The following is a 23,362-nucleotide window of genomic DNA, read 5'->3' as shown; positions in this document are numbered from 1 at the left end:
TGCTATCTGTTTCCTAACATTTAAATTCACAGTGCTTCAGTATTTCTTTCATATTCCAATCATATGCCTGTACTATATCCATAGCCAAAAGTAACCCACTCCTCAAACTTACAACTAAAGACCTCTTCAGAAGTAAAGAAGAGCGAGAATTCTGTTTCCTTTCTTTTTCTATCTTTTTTTTTTTTTTGGCTTTCTACTTGCTTCCCAGCATAAAAATTGGGGCAATTAAGAATGCCAACATAAACATAACCATGAAGCCATTTTCCAGAGAATACAGAACAAAACACTTTATACCTTTGCATTTTCTCTCTGTAAGTTTTAACCATAAATCAGAAAGGGTTATGGTTTCTGGTAAGGTTGTTGTTTCTTACGAAAGCTTTCCAAAACTGACGAGATTTGGTGGGAAACAGAATAGATAAATAAAGATTTTTTTTCCCCCCATCCTTTGAAACCATTTCTCATCTCTTTTATTTATCTAAATAAGTATAAAACGATTCTCCTTGTTTATTGTCTCACCCTTTTTCACCATCCAAAGGGACTAATCGTCAACAATATCCCCTCCTTAATCTTTTTTGAATTAATAGAATCATCAATTTTGTTTAGGTGACGTCGTTGTAGTTTTGAAGAGCTGACGATGAATTTTATTGAAACATTTTCAATCTGAAAAAATTACAAAAGTTCCCAACGATTGAGATTCCAAAATATCCTAACTTTATCCTGCAATAATGGAGATCGTGTTCACGGAGTGATGGTGGTAGTTTATAGTAATGAGAACTGTTTAAGTTATTTTGTGGTGTGGCTGGTACTGAGATACCAATGGATGGTGGTGCGGTGCTGGTGAGGTTGTTGTGGTGATAATGTGCGAAATGATGGGGGTGGCGGTGAAGGTGCAGTGGTGAGGTGATTGTAGTTGAGGTAGTCGCGATAGTACTGGTGGGGTGAATTGGTTCTGAATGATGGTGGTGATGGGTGATTTGGTAGTCTTAGTGGTCAAATGATATTGTTGGTGTTATGGATACCATAATTTGGCTTTGTAAGTGTATAACCCTTGTCTTGGGCATATGTCTTAGGTGAATTGCTATGATTATGCAATTTCTGTGTGCTATTATAAGTGTGGAATGCCATATGTACTCTGAGGGATCCTTAAGAAATGAACGAGTACCTTAGAACTAGGAATGCGAGTACCGAATGGAACTTAGAATGAGGGAAGGGAGCAAAATGTGTTTAACCTAAGTAGCTCCGGCGATCTTTGAATTGGTCTACTTTCGACTTACTTTATTTAAACTTAAGTATTTCAACCTACCTTTTAACCTAAGTATTTCAATGCCCTCTTTATTGATGTAAAATAGGTTTCGATCCGATTGGAAGTTAGTGCGATTCAAGGATTTTTCCAAAAGAACTTATTTCTCGACCCATTGAGGGTGAGATCGTCATATATTTTGTTGGGTAAATAATTTTTGTGCCAAACAGATTTGGTTAGAAAGTAGGGTAGAGAAGCTTTTCAGCGGTTTAAATCATATACAAATTGGAGTTAAGGAGTGTCCGTGACAAGAACACAAAGCTTGGTGGATTTTGAAATTTGAAGGCTGCGCCCTGGCACAATTAAGTGCGCCCGGGGCGCATGGAATTGCGCTTGAGGCGCACTTAAGCTCCACAATTGGTCAATCTTTGTAGGTTTGTCCCGAACACTCCCGAACTCCAATTTTAGCAAGGTTTGAACTGTTGGAAAGCTTGGAGAGTCTACTTTCTAACTCATTGAATTTCAAACTAAAATTATTGGATATCAAATGATATGACCAATTTACCCTTAGTGAGTTGAAAAATAAATCATTTTTGTAAAACGCTTGGATCTCCCTCATTTTAAATTAGATGAAAACCTATTATATATTGATAAAGAGTTTTGTCAAAGTACTAAAAGATAGTGGAATCCAAGTTATCCAACCATGTAAATAATAAAGTCACTATTGGGATTAGGAAGATATAAATCAACAGTCACTATATTAGAGTTGATGAACTAAACATCCGTCTAAGTGTTGACTCTGGGCGATGTTCTAAGAACTACATTTTAACCCCTAATGTGTCCAAGTGTGTTGCGTCTTAGAGTGTTCATAATGTGTTCAATTGAAAATGTAACAAAAAACAAGAATTTAGGTGTGTCTAACACGTGTCTGGAGAGTGTCATGTCTCTGTCCGAAATGATGTGGGAGGCTGGTAGATGTTGTTTGTACTGCTTAGCTCCCTCCCTCTCTCTTTGAGAGGAGCAATGTGTCCACATATCTAGCTCAGAATGGAGATCAATGCTTTGAATCTTGTGCACGAGTTTATGAGGAAAATGTTCTCTACCGATCATTTGAAATGTCAACTGGGGTGGGAGGACAAGATCCTTTTTCTGGTATCATTCCTAGCTAGAAAAACAAAGATATGTTTCAAACCTCGCTTCTGGTAAACACAAGTGTTTAGGAAGGAACGGATCTTTAGGAAGATCTTGATACCTTTGCATGTTCCCTTCTAAGTTACGACAAAATAAGATGGGGGGCAATAGATCATGCCTAGCCCTTGGATGTTCCTACATCAACTTGGTCCATGATAAGAAGGCACAGCTATTGTAGTTCTAGAAATAAATTGTTGTCCATTCGGTTGCAGTTTTTAAAATCAATCTTACACAACACTTCTCAAAAGGTGTTTTTCGGAACAAAAAAACACTCATCGTGGTTTTCAACAACTCGGAGAACATTGACACAAAAGTAGGTTCTTTCCCACAAAATTGCCTGAAATGAAACCATCAACCAATTAACCAAGCCGTTTCTCCTAATAATATTAGATTTTGAACGTAGACGTCGAATTAAAAATATGGTAAATGGAATCAGCCAATCTTCTGGTCTAAAATTGCCTGGGATTGACAAAGAGGGAAGGAGTGTGCCTTTTGATGAACGAACTTAAGTAGAGACAAACTGCAATTACCAATGCATGCAAGGCAGCTATGGTCTGTTTGGTTTCTATGATTATTTTGTGGACACTGGACACTATAGGATTCTAATTTTTGCAATTTAGTACCTTTATCAGCTTTTTTCTTCTTTTAGAACTTGCAGAAGGTGTTCTAAGTTTTCATTTCGAAGTTCAAAACAAACTCTTCAGCCATCTTAGGCTTTTTCACATTTGGTATTCCACCAGTCTTATTTGTATCTAACCCCCCAGAGAGAGAGAGAGAGAGAGGGGGGGGGGGGGGGGGGGGGGGGGGAAGGGTATTCAATAGCTGAGAAATTTTATTACAACAGAGAACAAGAGAACACAAAGTCAAAATTAGGTACACTCCATAGTTCACTTTTGACATACTCATCAGCTATGTGGTACACACACAGGAACCTTTTGTTAACTAGCATAAAAACAGCCACAACACATAAGGTCTTATATACATAGAAGGAGATCAACCCCCTTCATCTTTTCATTTTCAAGACTAGTAGGAAACTAGGAGATCATTGTTTCTCCCTAAATCTCAAACCGTCAAACTTTACTTCCCGAAAATAGGAATGCCCTTATTCTTTCTTTTTGTAATGACTAGAGCAGCTGTACTTTGGGCTCCAATGTCGTGATTCTTTTGCGGCTTCAGCCACCACCTCTTCAATGCATTCGGTAGTTCATAATGTTTAGCTTCCTGATCAGCAGGCAGCTGCAGCATCTTGTCCAAAATATCAAATGCTTCCTTCCCAATCTTAATGAGGTCTGGTTGATCAGCAGGCAGCGGCTGCTGCGGCATCTTGTCCAAAATATCAAATGCTTCCTTTCCAATCTTAACAAGGTCTGCTTTGCGTGCCATGGGAAATTTCACTGTGCACATACACTCAAAAAAAGACTTGTAAGTTGTTTTCTGTGTTGATTACCAAGGCTAATATCTAAAAGCCCTTTATATAGATGTCAAAAAAACCCTCTAAAAGGGCCCCAACAAACATTTGTTGCAAAAGGAAGGCATATACTTATCAAGAGAAATACATCATCTGCTGACAACAGCACACCCCAGTCATCAAAGTCTAGAAGTTAAAATCACATAAATAACTCCAGAAAAGAGAATGAAAGGTGAACATATTTTATATAGACCAGTCATGTTTTGGCTATTTACAAATTTTACATGGGATCAGATTCTTGAACTCAAATGCTTTTATTGAGTCGGATAATTCCTTTGACTGCTTTCGATAAACTTGTAGACATAAAATGTTTTGAGAGATTCTGTAGGAGCCCACTTGAGCAGCTTCCAATCAGGAATTCCACGCGTGTCGGTTGATACCATGGTCTGGCCATCATTTTCCAAGTTCTTTGAATAGAATTTTCCACTTTGGCTTATTATCTGCACCCATTTCAAGCCTTCTAAACAGGAGATCAAGGGGCAGATTTTGGTTCTTTACTGAATGGAACTTATCATTCCATGGGACCTAAACCAAACCAAACTAAACCAAACCGAACCTTACATCCCAATCACTTGGGGTCGGCTACATGAATCTGTTTCCTCCATGGGACCTGAATGGTTAAATTGTGGCTATACTAGGATAAACCATGCAAAAAGATATTATGCTTGTGTTGGTTTCTAGTCATTTGAACAGTAGTGAAGAGCTTATCTTTGCACTTTCCATGAAGATATTTCTGTAGAAATTCAAATACGTTTAAAATACATGTATCGGACATCCTAGCCAGTGTATTTTGTGAATTGAGTTACCATGTGAAATGCCCCAAGGCACTTCAGAAACACCATTTATCCAAGAAAATAAAAGAAACATAGTAACAAGTTTGAATATTGTGGGGTATCCTGAGTCCTTGAAATGGAAAATAGATGAAGCAGATACTTAGAGACATACCTGCTCCTGATTCCCGTACCCATATGGCGGGCCATACCTGTCCATCTAACATAGGCTAGGGTGTATTGAGATGGCTTGGAGACAGGCCATGTGTCCAGAAAATCTAAACCAGAACAGATTGGACAAGATTGAAAGAAAGGCCATACCTGTCCATCTAACATAGGCTAGGGTGTATGACGGCTTGGAGACAGGCCATGTGTCCAGAAAATCTAAACCAGAACAGATTGGACAAGATTGAAAGAAAGATCTGTGAAGTGGGAGGACAAGATGCCATTTTGTATTAGTCCTCACAAAATAAAGTTTTCATTTAGTAAACACTAGTGTATAGGAAGGAAGGGATCTTTTAAAGCATATTATACCTTTGCATTTTCTCTCCTGACCATAAATCACCAGATCAACAGGGGGTAATACATCCTTCCTAGTCCCCGGATACTGATACATTTAAATTGGCCCCGGAGAAGAAGGTATTATTTAAATTGGCCCTGGAAAAGAAGGTACTGTTATTTTAGTTGTAGAAATTAAGTGTCAAGGGCTTGGCGCAGTTTCAGTCACGTAACAACCAGACTTCAGGAAGCCTTTTTCTCAGGGGGTCGACTCTCACAGGCATCCTATCAATTTCCTGTTTTGGTTAGTTCATAGAGCTCTACCTTGGTTGTAAGTGGGCCGCTTGCTTGTTGACGGTAAGATTGGTCCATTGGATTAGTGTGTTCGGCAGGATACCGAGGTTGCAACCCCCCCCCCCCCCCCCAAAAATAAAAAATAAAAATAAAGTGACAAGTGTTTGAAGTATCAGAACATCCCCACCTTGCGGTCAGTGGTGGGATCCCTTTCACATATCTTTTAAAGCTGAAGGGTTCTTTGAATGGGGGGATACACTAAAGCTAACTCAAGTTCATGGATAAGGTCCTCCTGATCTTTAGTGTTGGATTCCCTTCACATATATTCTGCTAAAATAAGTCCTTTTTGTCAAGATCACACAACTTGGGTGTGAAACAGTTTTTACCAAGGAATTTGATGAGTGGATTGAGCAGTCAATATTTCATATCAACAATCACATAAAATGCGCTTACGAATGTAATAAACCAGTAAACTTACCATGTACAAGTTGAGGTGAAACAAGTAAACCAGTAAACTTAACCTGAATTTCAGGTTAGCACTATAAGGGCCGGCTACTAAATCCTGTTACCTGGGCTAATGTAGTAATGTGTACTGATCCTATATCTGTTTTTTAGTCCGATAAACTCGTGGATGGTTCCTTAGTGATCCTATATCTGTGTAGTTATCTGTTTTTTAGTGATCATATATCTGTTTTCAACCTCGTGGATGATTCCTTAAATATGTTGGGTCTTGCCTATGATGAGATAATGGCTTTGAAAAAAGCAAAGAAAAGGAAATTGATTTTGGCGCACTCCACTTTGTGTCTTAATTATGTGAGAAAACAAATCTAAAAGTGGAGCACCATCAGCTAAAAGTGGAGTGCCAAAATCACATTCCAAAAAAGAAAAATGGTAATATCGGTTGCAAGTTTTTGTGTATTAATTGGTCATAAATGTCCTTGGAAATTCTCTTGAGATGGGATAATTTTTCAGTGTCGGGTGGATACTGCGTGGTGTCTGCTCGGCGCATCCGAACCGCCTATTGCGTTTTTGAACGGTTCGGATTTGGAAAGAAAAAAAAGAGAGAAAGTATTTGGATGAAGGAAGAAAAAAGAGTTTCAATCCGAGCAGTGTTGAGATGGGTCAAAGCCTTAGCCGGCTGAGCCTAGCCAATTCAAGAGGTTTTGGTGCCTGAAAGATCACAATTCAAGAGTAATTGTGATATTTTGGTACCCAAAAATTTCTCTCAATCACGATACGAGTTGAGTTGAGTTTCCCGTCTACTAAGAGGGTTAACATTACCCTTTTTTTTATTGGTTGAAATGATGTGAATTCCACCACAAAGTGATGTCATGCTTATGTTTCTCCACAAAAGTGTGCAAAACCGAATGGCTTGGAGTTGCAGGCGTGCCAGGGCAGGATTGCTGCCCAGATTTGTATCAAGGCCTGGAAGCCTCAATTTGACTTCTAACTGGATGAAAGTGCACGGCCTAAGGGTGGAGACCGTGAGAAGGTTCGTGGTTTGCCTTTGCGGGATAAAGACTAACCGTGTGAAAAATGGAAAGAAAAGTAGAACAAGGCCTAAAACAGAATTAAAAGGACTTTATTAACGGTTTAACAAAGTCTGGTTACAAGGAAATGAAATAAAATCTAGGCTTGACTAGATTGAACGGGAAAGTAAAGATAATTGAAAGATAAATTGGATAAGCCGGGGTCTTGATGGTTGTGGACCCTAAGATGGAAGATAATTGAAAAATAAATTTGCATAAGCCATGCGCTTGATGGTCGGGGACCGAAAGATAGAAGATAATTGAAAAATAAATTTGCATAAGCCGAGGGCTTGATGGTCGGGGACCTTTGCCAAGGCCTGAAATTCTGGTATTTATAGGAGCTACAGGCCTTGAGCTACTTCAATTGCTCTAATGCATGGCTGCCATGTGGCCTTCTAGCAGAGGCTTGGGCTTGAGCAGCTCTGAAATGCTCCAATGAGGGGCTGCTCCCTGAACAAAACGTGCCTTCTACTCCAAGAAAACAACAAAGGCCTGAGAAATCCTTCTTCTTTGTGTAAAACTTTGCAAAAGGGCAAAAAGAATTTCAGTTCCTGCAACATCTAGGTCATTTGAGCTGCTTCAATACTCAAGCTACTGCTTGAATGGACTCCTTCCGGGCCCACCACAGTTGAAGACTAATATTACTCCAGGCCTTCCTATCATTTTATTGGGCCTTGCACCTCTTATGGGCCCTTAAACCCTTTGAGCTTGATTCCTTAAGGAAGAAGGATCGAGAATCAAAAGATCAAATAGGTCTGGGTGAGCTGCTTGTGAACAACTTACTTAGGTCTGCAAGAGTCATTCACTAGCATCTTCATGGGTTGCATGTATGCCACCTGTCCCTGGCCTTGCATCATGCTGAAGAATGGGGTCCCACCAGTTCAGACCTTGAGCTACTTGTAAGCAATTTACCTAGATCTGCCAAACAAGAACATTCTAGGCCTTTGAGCTGCTTGTGAGCAGCTTGAGGCCTTTGAGCTGCTTGTGAGCATGAATGTTTATAAAAAAGGAATATTTGGGCCCACCAAGGCCAAAAACGCAGGCCTGGTTGAACTGCTTGTGAGCAGCTTATGTGATGTTAGATAGAGGCGTTTGAGCTGCTTATCCAGGCCTAAGCTGCTTGTGAGCTGCTTGGGATGTTTCCATGCATGGTTGCCATGTGTCCCAAGCCTTACTTCATGCTGAAGGATAGTAAAGACTCAGACCTTAAGCTGCTTGTAAGCAGCTTACCTAGATATGCCCAGCAAGAACATTCTAGGCCTTTGACCTGCTTGTGAGTAACTTGAGACCTTTTCCCTGCCAACTGAAGGCCATAGGTGACGTTTTCTTTAAGAAGTAGGCCCATCTATTACTTGGGCCTGAACTTGAGGAGCATCATAGGCCTCTTCTCTTTGTAAGCCATGCGAGCCCAAGTTTGGAAAGAAAACTTAAGCTTTAACTGATTTAGGCCTACTTAGAAGGCCTTATAATTTCTAAGAACTGGCATAGGCCTGGATAAAACACTCAGATCTAGTGGGTCAACCCAAGTCTTCGGCCAATCTTGGGCTTGGGCTTGGGCTTGTGATAACGAAATCTTAGGCATAATTTGGCCCAGGCCTTTGAAAACTCAACTCGATCAGTGGCGTTCAAATCAGCCCGATTTCATGGATGACCGATCATGAGGCTTTTTAACGCCTGAGACCTTCATTCAAGGCCTTCTTCTAACCAACAAATTGATTTTCTGAATTTTGGCCAAAAATGGGTGTAAACAGCTTACCAAAAAGTGTATTGCATGGTAAGCATGACATCACTATTTCAACCAATAAGAGGGAGAGTAATGTTCAAGAGGGTGAACAAAATTGCACTCGTAACAATACACATGATCCCCTAATCCCGCTGTTTGTGAGGGATTGTTCGCCATACGCTCGACTTCTCTACGGCGGCTGTGAACATCATTTGTGGTACATAGTTTCTTCACTTAGTTGCACTGTTATTCTCTCATCTGTATGATTTATATTTTGTTTTTCTAGGGTTATTATATGCTTCTTTCCCCTTTTCATTCAAAATCCCTTTTTACGTTTTCCCTGTAAATTTATCTCTGTTGTTTTTTGTTTTGTTTTTGTTTTTGAATCAATCAATCCGAAACCCTAAGACTGTATTTATCACATCCCAAAATGAGAAGTGACCGGCTGTGAACCACAAGGCCAACTCATGGAACACGTAGCCTAAAATAAAATAAGTCGTCGAACAATAAATATTTTTTGTTATTAAATAAATCCCAATCATAAGCATGGGGTACAAACATCCCATGAACCAAACAATCTCAAAAAGGTCCAAACATCTGACAAAAGGTTTCAATTACGGAAGCGATAAATAAAACACTAAATTATGATGAGACACCCTAAGGAGGTCAAACAACAGAACACCTCGAGATACCGCCAGAGTCCTTGCCTAACTTCCCAACTTGCCTGGAAAAGAAGTTGGAATAAATCCGTCAGCTGACGAACTCAGTGAATGGCGAAGCATGTATATTAGAATAAGGTACTGAAATAGGGATCAAAATAATTTACCATGTCAACATAATTTGGCATATGCGGTGAACAACAAAATAATCCATTAATCCAATTGACGATTCATCCGATAAGTCTTAATGGTGATCACAATACAACCTCCAACAACAATGGGGAACCACAACCAAAATCAATAGTACCAAGTGTCAGTGAATAAATGTCAATCATAGAGTCACCACGAGTAGGCAACCCGTGGAACTTTTCCCTAAGAATGATCCGGCCAATAACAACCGTTGAGCATTAGGGTCACCGGCCTAATCTGGTTTCTTCCCTAATGGCTAGAGTCACCCGCACACAGAGGATTAATTTCCCTGGACTTCCAAAATATGTTCCCAACAATATCCATAAAGTTCTCACCAAAAGATTATTTGATCAACAAATAGTTTCACCAATCCGCATGCCAATTTCAAGAACCAAATAAAACAAATTCATGTTCCCGATTTCAATCATTAATTTTCTAAAACAATAATTTAAGAGATACGGGAAAGTTCGCAAATACGTAACATGCTTAACCACTCACCTGGGTCCAAAAGTAATGCAATCGAACAACGCAAAACGATCATAACCTGAACAAAGAATCATTTAGCAATATTATCACTAACTGTATATCAAGTATTACCAATGTAGGATTGACTGCCTAAAAGGGTGTTTAACTAACCTAGACTAATTACCCAAGTCTCCAAACTAGCAAACCCAAAACTCTAATTCCCAAGTCCAAGTAATTCACTCATTTTTCTTCTTTTGTTTTTCCATTTACGCACCATGTCAAACCTTCTTTACCTAAACTCTAGTTTGCGCTTTCTTAATTATTAACCTTCTTATTAATCCACCAACCTCCACCACAACAACCCACTATAAGACACAAAGCCACAATAAACCAAATCACCTCCAGCCCTCACGGTCAATAGTATGGAAGGTAAATAATTCTTGTGAACTCGTTCGAAACCCAAAAACAAACGGCAATTATCCTCCCACCAACACCACTGTCCAATAGCATCCAATCAACAACCACCTTTTACTCCAAACCCGTGTACAATAAAAAGAATGGAAGAAGAAACAAGAATAAAGGAACGAGATCATTTACCTGATTGATCACCAAACCACCAAACCTTGACTGCAGTTTCTCTCTTTTTCTCTCTCCCAAAGTTCTCTCAAACTTCTTATCTCAGACGATCTCTCCAAATAAAAACCCTACCCCGTTAAAATATCTCTTAATGACTAACTTTATAAAACTACCCACTAACGTAATACCCCTAATTTGTAGCTAATTAGTTAATTATAATTAGATAGCATGTAACACAACTTATAAAATTATCATCTGGTACCACTATTTTTCCCAAAATCAATCTTTTACCCCAAATATTACAATCGTGTCAACAATATCCATAACCTGCACAAAATAATTAGTTGGGACCCGATCATAACACCAATTAATAACGGCAATATAAATAATTAAAATAAACAAAAATGCTAGGCCGTAACAGTATTTGCATCATAGATTTATTCAAGGAAAACAAAATGATAGATTTATCCAGGGAAAATCGAATTGACGGTTTGTGTGGTCTTGGCAATTCACTAATTTTTCTTCTGTTCCAGGCGTGGTTTTTGTTTTGGTGTTTTTTTTAAATATTTCTGTTGTTAGGTTTGAATTTCAAATCTATCAATTTAAGTATGGTCATCAGTAGCCTGAAGAAAATTAAGTTTTTCATCGGACATTTACTTTGCTTATTATTTGAAAAATAACTTTTCCCGATGTAATGAAATCTATGCATACGTATACATGTAGAGTGTAGACAGAGTTAATTTAATTTGGATGTTCAACTTTGGTGCTTTTTCTTTTTTGGGTTCCCTGGGATTGCAGCATACAAAGTGAAAGCATTCTTGAAGTCTAATTAAACATGAAGCGGAGTCACTCTCAGATCTTGTCCGGAATAGAACCAACAAAATTGCCGGAGGAAGATTATGAACACTTCTATGTGATCATTAGCTACGCTACAGGAGCGTACAGTCATTCCTTGCATAGGATTCGTGTTGCGGACTTGAAATCCTGCTCGAGCAGGAGAAAGCTCAATAACCTACCCAAACCTATTCTGAAGTTGCCTTGTAGTTATTTTCCAACCTCTATGGGTTTTTTCTCCGTGGGGTCCAAAATTTATATGGTTGGGGGTGGGGAAATTACCTTCGGATTGAAGGACGTAGCTTCTCGGAGATGTGTTATGTCTTGGACACCTGTGACGACCCCATCTATTGTATTAGGGATGTACCTCCTTTGAATTGTGAGAAGTTGCGGCCTATTGTGTTGGGTCCTCTAAAGGGAAAGTTTTATGTCCTTGACCGAACCCTTGCCTCAGGTGATCTAGAGGAATTCGACCCTAAAACCGAGTCTTGGACTCTTCTTCCGCCTCCTCCCATTGATCCCATTGGTGCATGTGCTGAACGTTTTGAGGAGAAGCTTGATGATTACAAGGTCCTCTCCTATGCCATTGTTGAGGACCAAATTCTTTTCTCAACCCGTAAAGGCATATATGCTGTTAATGTCTGCTCAAAAAAATGGGAGCACCGGAGCTCATTGGGTGGTGAGGTTGAGTTTCCCTTTCGTGAACAATCAGTCTTTATGGATGGTTTTTGGTATGCTTTCCCCAGCATCTACCGATCCCATGTTTTGGCCTTCAGTTTTGATTGGGACAAGGGGTTTCGAGAATGTCAAGATCTTGGAGTTATGCTTCCCTCTTGGCTTGTAAACTATGAAGCTGCAGGAATTTCGGTGCCCATGGGGAAAAATACATTAATCGTTGCCTACGCTGGTTTTCCTGAGAACGCCACCAAATATTGTTGCCTTACTTTTGACATGTGTGAGTTTACATGCAAGAGTAGTGGAGAGCCCAGACATCCCAAGGTAGAATCTCGACAGTACTCGACAAAATACACCATGACGGATGTCTTGTTTGAGCACCTGGGATTATCTGCCTGCCTTGTCACGTAAGTATCTTTGATCTCTTGTGCTTTTGTTTGGACCTTGGAACTCTTGACACGTGAATACAACTAGAATTATATCTGTTTACGGCCTTGTCCATCCCAATATTTATACTTGTATATATGAAAATAGTTGTTTCTACTTCCTTTATGTGTTTTCTGCTACATTGTTTGTGATAATTACTGTCCATGACTTGTGTTTAACTTCCATCTCCTTACTGTATGTTTACCCCTTTTGTTTTTGATTGGCATATAGATGTTGAGAAACCTTGTCGTCTCTCAGTTTCCCTTTTTTCCTGCCTTACATGTATGGTTTCCCTGTGTTTCTGCAAATGGAGGTTAGCTTTATTTTGATCAGCCTTGTTTGATTGTTGAAATGCTATCCATAGTAGGGAAATGATTTACAAACTAGATTTCATACAGAAAACCCATCTAGAAAGATGAATGACGTGGCGATTGAAATTTTTTCTCTCCTTTCTGACGGCATAAGATAAATGAAATGGTGTCGTTCTTCTCCTGGCAAGCGGGATCCCCTTCTAGTTATTCCACTGGGAATTATAAGTAACAATGGTGGGTGTGTTGGTATTCAATGAAGGACCACATAGGGGCACATCGTTATGGATTTTGTTGTGTAAAGAATTGTTATTTGTATAGCATTACGGCATTACCCTTCATAGTAGTTTACACTTCTTAAAATGGAATTTACAAGTACTAATATAAGCTTTTGTTGTTGGGAATTAAATGTTCCGCATAGAGTGCGACTAGAATGTATGCAATTTTGTGTTGTTTTGATCAAGAGATTTGTCAAGAGAAATAGTGAAATACTAAAAGGGGTATATGTTTAAGCTTGGTAACATGAACTACCGTCATTTGAGCATAAATGCATTTCTATTTTCGTACGAATTGTTGAATCTTGCAAATTTGGGTGCAGCTCTCTATTTCTGCTTTGTGAAGCTTTCTATTAGTGATACCGAAGGAACCTTTGAGGAGATGCTTGGAAGATATAACCATTTTGAATATCTTGGTTATGTTCGATAGATCTCAATTAGTTTTTTTATTCTTTGTTTTCAAAATTATGAAAAACATTATAAATTGGAAGATAAAATGATTTAAATATGGCACAAATCTCCAAAATAAACCAACAAAGGCAGACGGAGGGAGTATATACATGTATATATATTTTAATATATAACAAATTTTGCATCATTCCAATCCATTTTTCTCATGGTTGTTTTTAAAGAAACAGTCAAGTATTTTTGAAGTATATTTACATAATATTGTTGAGCATAAAGAGTGGCCTTGATTAATCAAATATGTAACTTAAATGTACATTGCTAAGTCAAAGTATCATAGTTGCTCTTTGAAAAAAGTGCGAAGGATTAAAAGAATGCTCAAAAATGTTTCCACATCCCACATCTGTAGAAATAAGAAGCATAACCTTAGGCTTCGTCTATATATTCCTAGCACTAGTTAGGCCCGTGACTAAGCAGTGCAGTCAAAGCATGTCAGCGTGAGTCACGCCTGAAGCTTTGAGGCGCAAGTCTCTTTTCTTAAGTACTGGGCTGGGTGGGCTTTACCGGTCCACCGGTTCAACCATCTTGTTTTGGCGGTTTTGTGAATTTAGACCGGATTTCAAAACTTAGCGGTTTTGGGGTCTGACCGAACCAGACAGGACCGGCCGGTCCGGTTTTTAGAACCTTGTTCTGGATGTCTCAATATGGTATGGTGCCCACAGATAGCTAATTCTACTATTCTAGCATGTCCCTCAATATCCATTTTGAATGTTCCAAGAGGTCTGGAGAAGAACATTAGTTGAGGCGGCTGTGTCAAAAGGATACGATTGTCTTGCTTTAACTTGATTTTTTAGGCTTAAAAATGAATTGATTGGAGATGTCTAATGCATTTGGCTCGACACACTTGGCTTGAACTATGGATTGTTGATGTTTGAGTTGAGATTTGCCAGGCATACCATCACTTCCACGTGCCCTGTTTCCTTATCTGGTTTTTAGTCTTAGATGGAGTATTGTACTGGGGAAATATCATAACAGTAGAATGTAGGGGAAATAATTTTAAATGAATGGAATTTTTTTTTTTTTTTTGTGAAGATCCACGTGTAATGTTGTGAAGTTTTCCATTGATTTGTAATTATTGTCGGGTATCCCACTAATTTTGTTTTTCTCCTTTTCTATTCACTAAGTACAGTTTGAAAGCCAACTTTCAGAAATTCTGTTGGTGGTATTTAGAATCCGAAGATTGTCTGAAAGTTCTCTTTCTTGTAAAATTCTGTCTGCTTTTTGGTGGATTTTAAATTGCTTTGCATATGATCGATTTGCTTGGTTCTGAATAATCGAGTTAGACATTTTCTCTCCGTTGTCTTTTTGGTCAAATTGAGCTCAAACACAGTTTTTGTGGGCTTATTTCACTTTTGCTTTTGCTCTTTTCCTTTCTATTTATACTGTTCATAGCAATGTGTTAGCATTCCAATATATGCTTAAAATTTGAAGGTTGACCGACTGAAATTAACTTGGCTTTTATTTTTAATGCAGGCTTCCATTTAGTTTGGATGCTGGATTTGTCCATGTGGGGCACCAAGAAGACTCAATTGTTCAGATGGATGTAATATATGTTTTCGATGTTTAACTTGGGCTTTTGACTTGTGTTGACTTTTACGGTGACCGTAGGTATTATGGAGGATATATGTGTAGGAAAATAGTGCTGGAAAACAATAATGAAATTCACTAATTTCTGGAAATTACAAATTTAGGGATTTGCAACTTGAACATAAAATTACAGTAAATAGAACATAAACTGTGAAGGATTAAGAATTTGCAAACCGAGACCCGTTTTGTACAACGGTGTCCTTAAGACAAATTCGCCGCTTCACCGGTGCTGGAGGTTGTGTCGGTGTTCGTCTCTTAGGTTTGACTCGATACCACTTAGTCGCCAGAGCACTGCCGTGGACTGCCCGTCGAACTAACTTGTTTCTGTACTCTCTCTCTTGATAGCTAGGTTTTTTTTTTTTTTGGATAAGTAGGTTGCATAAGAATACGTATCACCTTGTTAATCACTTAATTTTCTTATTTTCTAGCTTTGAGAAGACATATCATGTGCCAATGAGAATATAGTTAATCCTTCAAAATCTTTTAGAATCTTGAAACTTCATATAAATAAATTCTCTCTCTTATATCTGAGGGAATATGCAATGTCTGATTGGGATTGGAGGATAAGATGGTTTTTTGGAATAGTTCAAGCAAAAGGGAAAGCTACCCACTTCTGATTCGTAACAGTAGGAATACAGGCTTCAACAAAAAGAATATATGAATATGATTTCTGAAGCGGATTCACCTTGGCATCCTTTCTAGCAAGTGTAAACTTGGGGTCGACTGTGTTAATCGTGAGCAGACACAACAAAATCCAGTAACATGGTTTCATGTGTATATATTAGGACCCGCGTATAGTGGGACACAACATGACACAGGGAGAGCCACATAGGTAAAACACCATTTAGTGAGGGTGCAAGGGTCTGAGATCTCTTTTCATGTACAATGCTGTTTTCCTGGTTTTTCATTAATTTGGAGCAAACCTCTATCATTTACTTTATGCTAGCTGTATATAGATCATGGGTTCTTCTTCAGTCCTTCTGTTTGTTGCATTTAGTGGTGTTCGAGTTGTTCCATTGAGATTCAGAACGAGCTGATTCTGCCTTCCGTATCCGGATTTAGCCACCAACTTCTCTCCATCATCTCTAGCAAATACCACAAAACAGACGAATTCAGCCAACTGAGGGTGTTTCACGTTTAGTATTCTACCCGTCTTTATACTCTACATGCTCCAGAAAAAGCTCACTTGGTTTGCAAACTTGTGTGTGTGTGAAGAGAGAGAGAGAGAGAGAGAGAGAGAGAGAGAGAGGTACTAGTACTACAAAGAGCAGAAATATTAGTTACTACAACATAGTAAGAAGACACAGAGCGACCAGAAAGAAAGGTACACTACATAGTTTCAGAGTGTTCTTTTGACATCCTGAGGAGCTATGTGGTACGTTACAGGCTTACAGCCACAATACAACACAAAAAGTACTTTATTATTCCCCTAGCTTCCCGTTTATCTCTTTACGCAAGACTTTGGAAAGACTAGGATATTCATGTTGCTTCTTCACACTACCAACTCGGAGGAGTGCATTAATACTGTCTCCCATAAGCACCAAAGTTATGATGCTTTGTTTCCGTAATAACTACCACCGCTTCATAACTTTTGGCTCCTCTGTAGCGCCAAATAACAGGATCTTCGATCGGGTGAACCACAGGCCTCAAAAATGTTGTAGGGCGTCGAGGTTGAACTTCTGGATGAGGAGGAGGCGGCTTCTTCTTGTTCCGTCCGTAGTATTCCTCCAAAATAGCGAAGCCTTCCATTCCAATCTTAGCAAGATCTGCTTGACTTGACATGGAATGAGGAGGAGGCGGCTTCTTCTTGTTCCGTCCATAGTATTCCTCCAAAATAGCGAAGCCTTCCATTCCAATCTTACCAAGATCTGCTTGACTTGACATGGAAATTTCGCACTTCACAAACTTAACACTTGAAATCTGTTTTGTGTTTTGATGCAAAATATTAGAACCTCAAAGCCCTTTATATAGATATCAGCAAGTACTCATCCTTTCCTCTTCTTGTGTATTCTCATCATAGTCGAAGGGGAAATAAAGGAGGGCCACAAGGGCACACCAATACCTTTGTTGTTGTCAATACAGTGACATCATCTGCTGACAACAGCACACTTGGATATAAATGACAATAGCATGCTCCAATATAAATGGAGATAGATTTATTCACGGAGTCACTGTAAACAGATTGTTCACAGAGTCTCGTGATCTCAGCCGTCTATTTCGGCTTTGGACGGTCCGGACTTAAATGAAACTTTTTCAGGGAAGAGTGAAAAGTTAAACTCTTCGCCAGAAAAGTTTCATTAACATACGGACCGTCCAAAACACTCTTGGCCGGTCGTGATTCACCTCCGTAAATAACTATTCAAGGAACCTTCCGTTAAAAAAAATTTCTCATATAAATGACAAAAACACTTCGAAGTGTATATCTAGATCAAGTAGAATAAATGGGTTTTTTTTTTTTGACCAAAGAAGAATAAATGGGTTTAAATGTTAGTATCTATGTTTGGCCAAATACATTTCTGCTGTTGCGTTCACACATGAGATTGGATTCTTGAACTAGAATGCTTTTAAGTCAGATAATTCCGTTTGACTGCTTTCGATAAACTTTTGGGGCTTTAATTTCTTTTCAGTAACCTATCCTGAATGAGAGTCAGAGTCGGTTAAAGAGGCATCTTCTGTTTGAAGCTGTTGAGGCTCACTCAGGAACCACCTCGTGCGTCGGTTTCATATGAAGGTATCACTGATTTTCAATTATTGAAGCATAAGGTGCTGCCAGTCTTTTCGGTCCAGAGCCGGCCGGTTATGGACCTACTTACTTTGTCTATTACTATTAACACCTTCTCAAGGAGTGATTCTGAGAATGTTTCCTTGATCTTTCTTTTCCTTCTTTCAAGTAGACAAGGTCATAGCTAGCGGTAGGTCGTAGCTACGTAGCTGTTCTTTCTCTCACCTTTGCACAGCTGTAGTAGACAGTTCAGTAGCAGCGTGATAGGGCATGTCCGAACATCACATGCCAAGTTGCCAACAGGTGTGGTCACCGTCATAGGTACTCAAGATATTGTGCCTGGGGAGGTACATTAATTTTCCACGGTAGAGGTCCCCTTATATTGCTGAAAGAGGAGCATCTGTCATCAATACGACAATGACTGAGACTTCTCATTTATTTCTCAATGGAATTTGCTCATTCTTCCACCGGTTTAAACTCCTGAGCGAGGAGTATCTAAAACCCACTTGGGCCCACCTCACCCGGTGTGGGTCCCACCAAATTCTCTTTAGTTAAAATTCTATTTTTCCAACAATATGTATTATGGATGTACCTAGGTAATTGTCAACTTACTGATGACTTGTTTTTTAATTGCGTGACACTTCACACTTGCATGTTGCCTCTCTCTCTCTCTCTCTCTCTCTCTCTCTCTCTCTCTCTCTCTCTTTATTTTTTATTTTTTATGACCTTTTCCAGTCAATCAGAAATTCACACTTGCACGTTGCTGGCTAGGGGTGACCTAGAGACCTGAAACACCTGCTAAGGAACCCAACCCAACCTCTATGGTCAGGTTTGGGGTGGTTGCTATGAGCAAATCACAACAGCATGCAATTGCTATGTCTAGAAATTACACCGTTTTGAACCTTTTTTAAAAGACCGCCCATTTGGAGAACATTGTGAAAGGCCTTCCCTCTCCTCTCTCCCGTCTTCCTCTCTGATATCGTTTGTTCATCCGATTCTCTCTCTCTAAAAGACCTCCCTTTTGGTAGGGTTTAATTTGTTGGATACTTGATTTGGGTTTGATTTCTTCGTTGTGTTTGTTAGGGGTGGTTGGTTTTGACTTTTGATTGTTGAAATGAATGGAAAAAGAATTTAAAGAACCTAGTTCTGAGCTTCGTTGGAATGGGTTTTGCTCTATTTCCCTACTGATTTTGATGAACAACAAAAAATTATAAAAATTGGGATATTTCATTGAACGATTCCAAAACGGTGATTACTTAAATCAATAATAAGCCTAACTCACTCTCTCTCTCTCTCTCTCTCCCTACCTAACACACACAGTCACATACACACACATGTACTCTCTTTTGTATAGACTAGCTAGTGAAAGGGCTTGACGGCATGGCCCGCTGGTGTGAAGCAATATATTTTTTTTTTCCGATCAAATGGAAATTGAAGCAATATGATCAAGCATGAAATAAATTAAAAGTTTCCGTTCAAAAAAAAAAAAAAAAAGTTTCCAGATCAACAAAATTTTGACCACAAAGGAGACAGAGTATGACCAAAGTCTCCGGTTAGCATCACCTTATTATGGAGTCTGAATGTGGTTTCAAGTGGAAAAGTAAGTGAGGGGGGTCTACCACCCTCACTGAGGCTTCTTGGGTGCCTCTAAAGGGTGGAGACCATCACGGGCTTGGTCCGGTCTAATGCAACCATCTTCTGGGGGGTCGAATCAACTTAAGGGAGGACAACTGGGTTCCAAGGTTGCTTCGCCAAAGCCTAGGGGTTGTCTGCTCAACAAAGTCATGGACTCATGGATGCTATCATCCTATTAGAAAATCTTGGAAGCAATAGTTGTTACAAAGCATAGTCTCCACTCAGGAGGCTCGAGCCATCGTTTCGATTCCAATATCAATGGGCTGAGGTTCAGATTGTTTGGTATGACACCAGAATCCCAAAGGTATCTAGAAATCACCAACTACCCCAGCATAGTCTTTCTAGCCATCCCAAAAATTCTAGAGGTCGATATGGAATCTTGAATCTCTTCCTAAGATCAAACATTTTTGGTGGAGTGTTTGCAAAAATCTCATTGCAACATACGATAATACTCTGCAGAGGAAAAGTCCTCTCTACAAAACTTGTCCCATCTGCAATAGTGAGCTTGAAACAGCAAAACACCTTCTCTTTCGCTTGGTGAAATTCATTGAATCACAACAGTCACACCAAAAAAAAAAAAAAACACTCTAGTTGCAGGTAGTTTTGGACTATTTGAGCTGTTTGTATTAGTTTATACCTACGACACTGAAATTTGAAGGCTGCGCCCTGGCACAATTAAGTGCGCCCGGGGCGCATGGAATTGGGCTTGAGGCGCACTTAAGCTCCACAATTGATCAATCTTTATAGGTTCGTCCTGGACACTCCCGAACTCCGATATTAGCAAGGTTTGAACCATTGGAAAGCTTCGAGAGTCTACTTTCTAACCCATTGAGTTTCAAACTAAAATTATTTGGATATCAAATGATATGACCAATTTACCCTCAGTGAGTTGAACAGAAATCATTTTTGTAAAACGCTTGCATCTCCCTCATTTTAAATTAGATGAAAACCTATTATATATCGATAAAGAGTATTTTCAAACTACTAAAATATAGTGGAATCCAATTTATCCAACCATGTAAATAATAAAGTCACTATTGAGATTAGGAAGATATAAATCAACAGTCACTATATCAGAGTTGATGAACTAAACATCCGTCTAAGTGTTGACTCTGGGCGAAGTTCTAAGAACTACATTTTAACCCCTAATGTGTCCTTAATGTGTGTAAGCATGTTGCGTCCTAGAGTGTTCATAAAATGTTCAATTGAAAACGTAACAAACAAACACGAGTTTAGGCACGTCTGACACGTGTCTGGAGAGTGTCGTGTCTGTGTCCGAAATGATGTGGGAGGGCGCTAGATGTTGTCTGTACTGCTTAGCTCTCTCCCTCTCTCTTCTAGACGAGGAATGTGTCCACATATCTAGCTCAGAATACAGATCAATGCTTTGAATCTTGTGCACGAATTTATGAGGACAATGTGCTCCCTGATTAACCGATCATTTGAAACCTCAACTGTGGTGGGAGGATAAGATCCTTTTTCTGGTATCATTCCTAGCTAGAAAAACAAAGATATGTTTCAAATCTCGGTTGTGAAACATGAAATGGGCGCGCTTCTGGTAAACACGAGTGTTTAGGAAGGAACGGATCTTTAGGAAGATCTTGATACATTTGCATGTTCCCTTCTAAGTTCTAACTACAAAATATGATGGGGGGCAATAGATCATGCCTAGCCCTTGGATGTTCCTAGATCAACTTGGTCTGTGATAAGAAGGCACTGCTATTGTAGTTCTAGAAATAAATTGTTGTCCATTCGGTTGCAGTTTTTAAAATCAATCTTACACGACACTTCTCAAAAGGTGTTTTTCAGAACAAGAAAACACTCATTGTTTTGGTTTTGCATTCAGTTTTGAAGTGCAAATGGTTTTCAACAAATCGGAGAACATTGACACAAAAGTAGGTTCTTTCCCACAAAATTGCCTGAAATGAAACCATTAATCAATTAACCGAGCCGTTTCTCCTAATAATATTAGATTTTGAATGTAGATGTCAAATTAAAAATATGGTAAATGGAATCAGCCAATCTTCTGGTCTAAAATTGCCTGGGATTGACAAAGAGGGGAGGAATGTGCCTTTTGATGAACAATTAAGTTAATTTGAACTTAAGTAGAGACAAACTGCAATTACCAATGCATGCAAGGCAGCTATGCCCTGCTTGGTTTCTATGATTACTTTGTGGACACTGGACACCATAGGATTCTAATTTTTGCAATTTAGTGATCCTTTATCAGCTTTTTTCTTCTTTTATAACTTGCAAACGTTGTCCGAAAGTGTTCTAAGTTTTCCTTTCGAAGTTCAAAACAAACTCTTCGTCCATCTTAGGCTTTTTCACATTTGGTATTCCACCAGTCTTATTTATATCTAACCCCTAGAGAGAGAGAGAGAGAGAGAGAGAGAGAGAGAGAGAGAGAGAGAGAGAGAGAGAGAGAGAGAGAGAGAGAGAGAGAGAGGTATTACAATAGCTGAGAAATTTTATTACAACAGAGAACAAGAGGACACAAAGTCAAATTAGCTGCACTCCATAGTTCACTTTTGACATACTCATCAGATATGTAGTACACACACAGGAACCTTTTGTTAACGTGCACAAAAACAGCTACAACACATAAGGTCTTACATACATATAAGGAGATCAAATTGATTCCCCCTATTTCTCCCTTCATCTTTTCATTTCCAAGACTTGTAGGAAACTAGGAGATCATTGTTTCTCCCTAATAGTAATATCTCAAAGCATCAAACTTTACTTCCCAAAAATTGGAATGCTCTTAATGACTACAGCCGCTGTACTTTGGGCTCCAATGTCGCAATTCTTCTGCGGCTTCGGCCGCCGCCTCATCAATGCATTCCGTAGTTCATAATGTTTAGCTTTCTGATCAGCAGGCAGCAGCTGCTGCCGCTGTCGCTGCAGCATCTTGTCCAAAGCATCAAATGCTTCCTTTCCAATCTTAACGAGGTCTGCTTGGTGTGCCATGGGAAATTTCACTCTGCACAAAACACTCAAAAAAAGACTTGTAAACTGTTTTGTGTGTTGATTACAAAGGCTAATATCTAAAGCCCTTTATATAGACGTAAAAAAAAACCTCTACCATTGTTTCCCTGTACATTTTCATCAGAGTTGTAGGGCAGTGGGTTGGCCACAACAAACATTTGTTGCAAAAGGAAGGCATATGCTTATCAGGAGAAATACATCATCTGCTGACAACAGCACACCCCAGTGATCAAAATCTAGAAGTTAAATCACATATATAACTTCAGAAAATAGAATGGAAGGTGAACTTATTTTTAGACGAGTCATGCTTTGGCTATTTACAAATTATAGTAACCCACACACACACATGGCCGACATGGGATCAGATTCTTCAACTCAAATGCTTTTATTGAGTCAGATAATTCCCTCGACTGCTTTCGATACTTGTAGACATAAAATGTTAAGAAAAATGAAGATGTTATATTCTTGTGGGAATATCTACCGATCTTAATCTTCAAGTCATTTGACTGCAATGGATCTTCGGACTTAATCATGAAATAGTGAGAAGATTTCAAATATGTTATAGTTATGGTGATTAACCAGTCTGTCTCTAAGAAACTCAAATAAGGACATGAGCCACGGACACACAGACACGGAAATTCCTAAAAAATTAGAACACGGACATGTTGTGGATGCATCAAATAAAACGTACACTTTTGTATTCTATATGTACCTTGTAAAATACAAACAAGGACACGTGCTTCCGTATAAAAGATCAGAACCATTATTTTTATAAAATTATTTCAAAAATCACAAAGTGTATTGAGATTATAAAGATACAAATCAATGGTCACTATATAAGAGTT

General features: G+C 39.1%; 1 protein-coding gene across 4 annotated transcripts; it reads right to left on the bottom strand.

The window, feature by feature from the left end:
• Positions 1 to 3,243: 3,243 nt before the first annotated feature.
• Positions 3,244 to 22,933, bottom strand: LOC131324543 (uncharacterized). 4 transcript variants are annotated; one of them, XM_058356543.1, is made up of 2 exons: positions 22,615 to 22,933; positions 3,244 to 3,825 (listed from the first exon to the last, which is right to left on the bottom strand). In XM_058356543.1, exons 1-2 carry the CDS (start codon positions 22,673 to 22,675, stop codon positions 3,509 to 3,511), a joined length of 378 nt encoding a protein of 125 aa, XP_058212526.1. In that variant the 5' UTR covers positions 22,676 to 22,933; the 3' UTR covers positions 3,244 to 3,508. The 4 variants fall into 4 exon arrangements, 2 of the variants coding, with proteins under 2 accessions (XP_058212526.1, XP_058212525.1); XM_058356542.1 differs by lacking the exon at positions 22,615 to 22,933 and adding an exon at positions 4,882 to 5,105; XR_009199379.1 differs by lacking the exon at positions 3,244 to 3,825 and adding an exon at positions 22,300 to 22,524.
• Between the last annotated feature and the right edge of the window lie 429 nt (positions 22,934 to 23,362).

The sequence above is a fragment of the Rhododendron vialii genome, chromosome 4a (genome assembly GCF_030253575.1).
Source record: "Rhododendron vialii isolate Sample 1 chromosome 4a, ASM3025357v1".
In the NCBI taxonomy this organism is placed as follows: Eukaryota; Viridiplantae; Streptophyta; class Magnoliopsida; order Ericales; family Ericaceae; genus Rhododendron; species Rhododendron vialii.
Note: the sequence above shows the minus strand (reverse complement) of the source record. Positions and strands in the feature narration are given on the sequence as shown.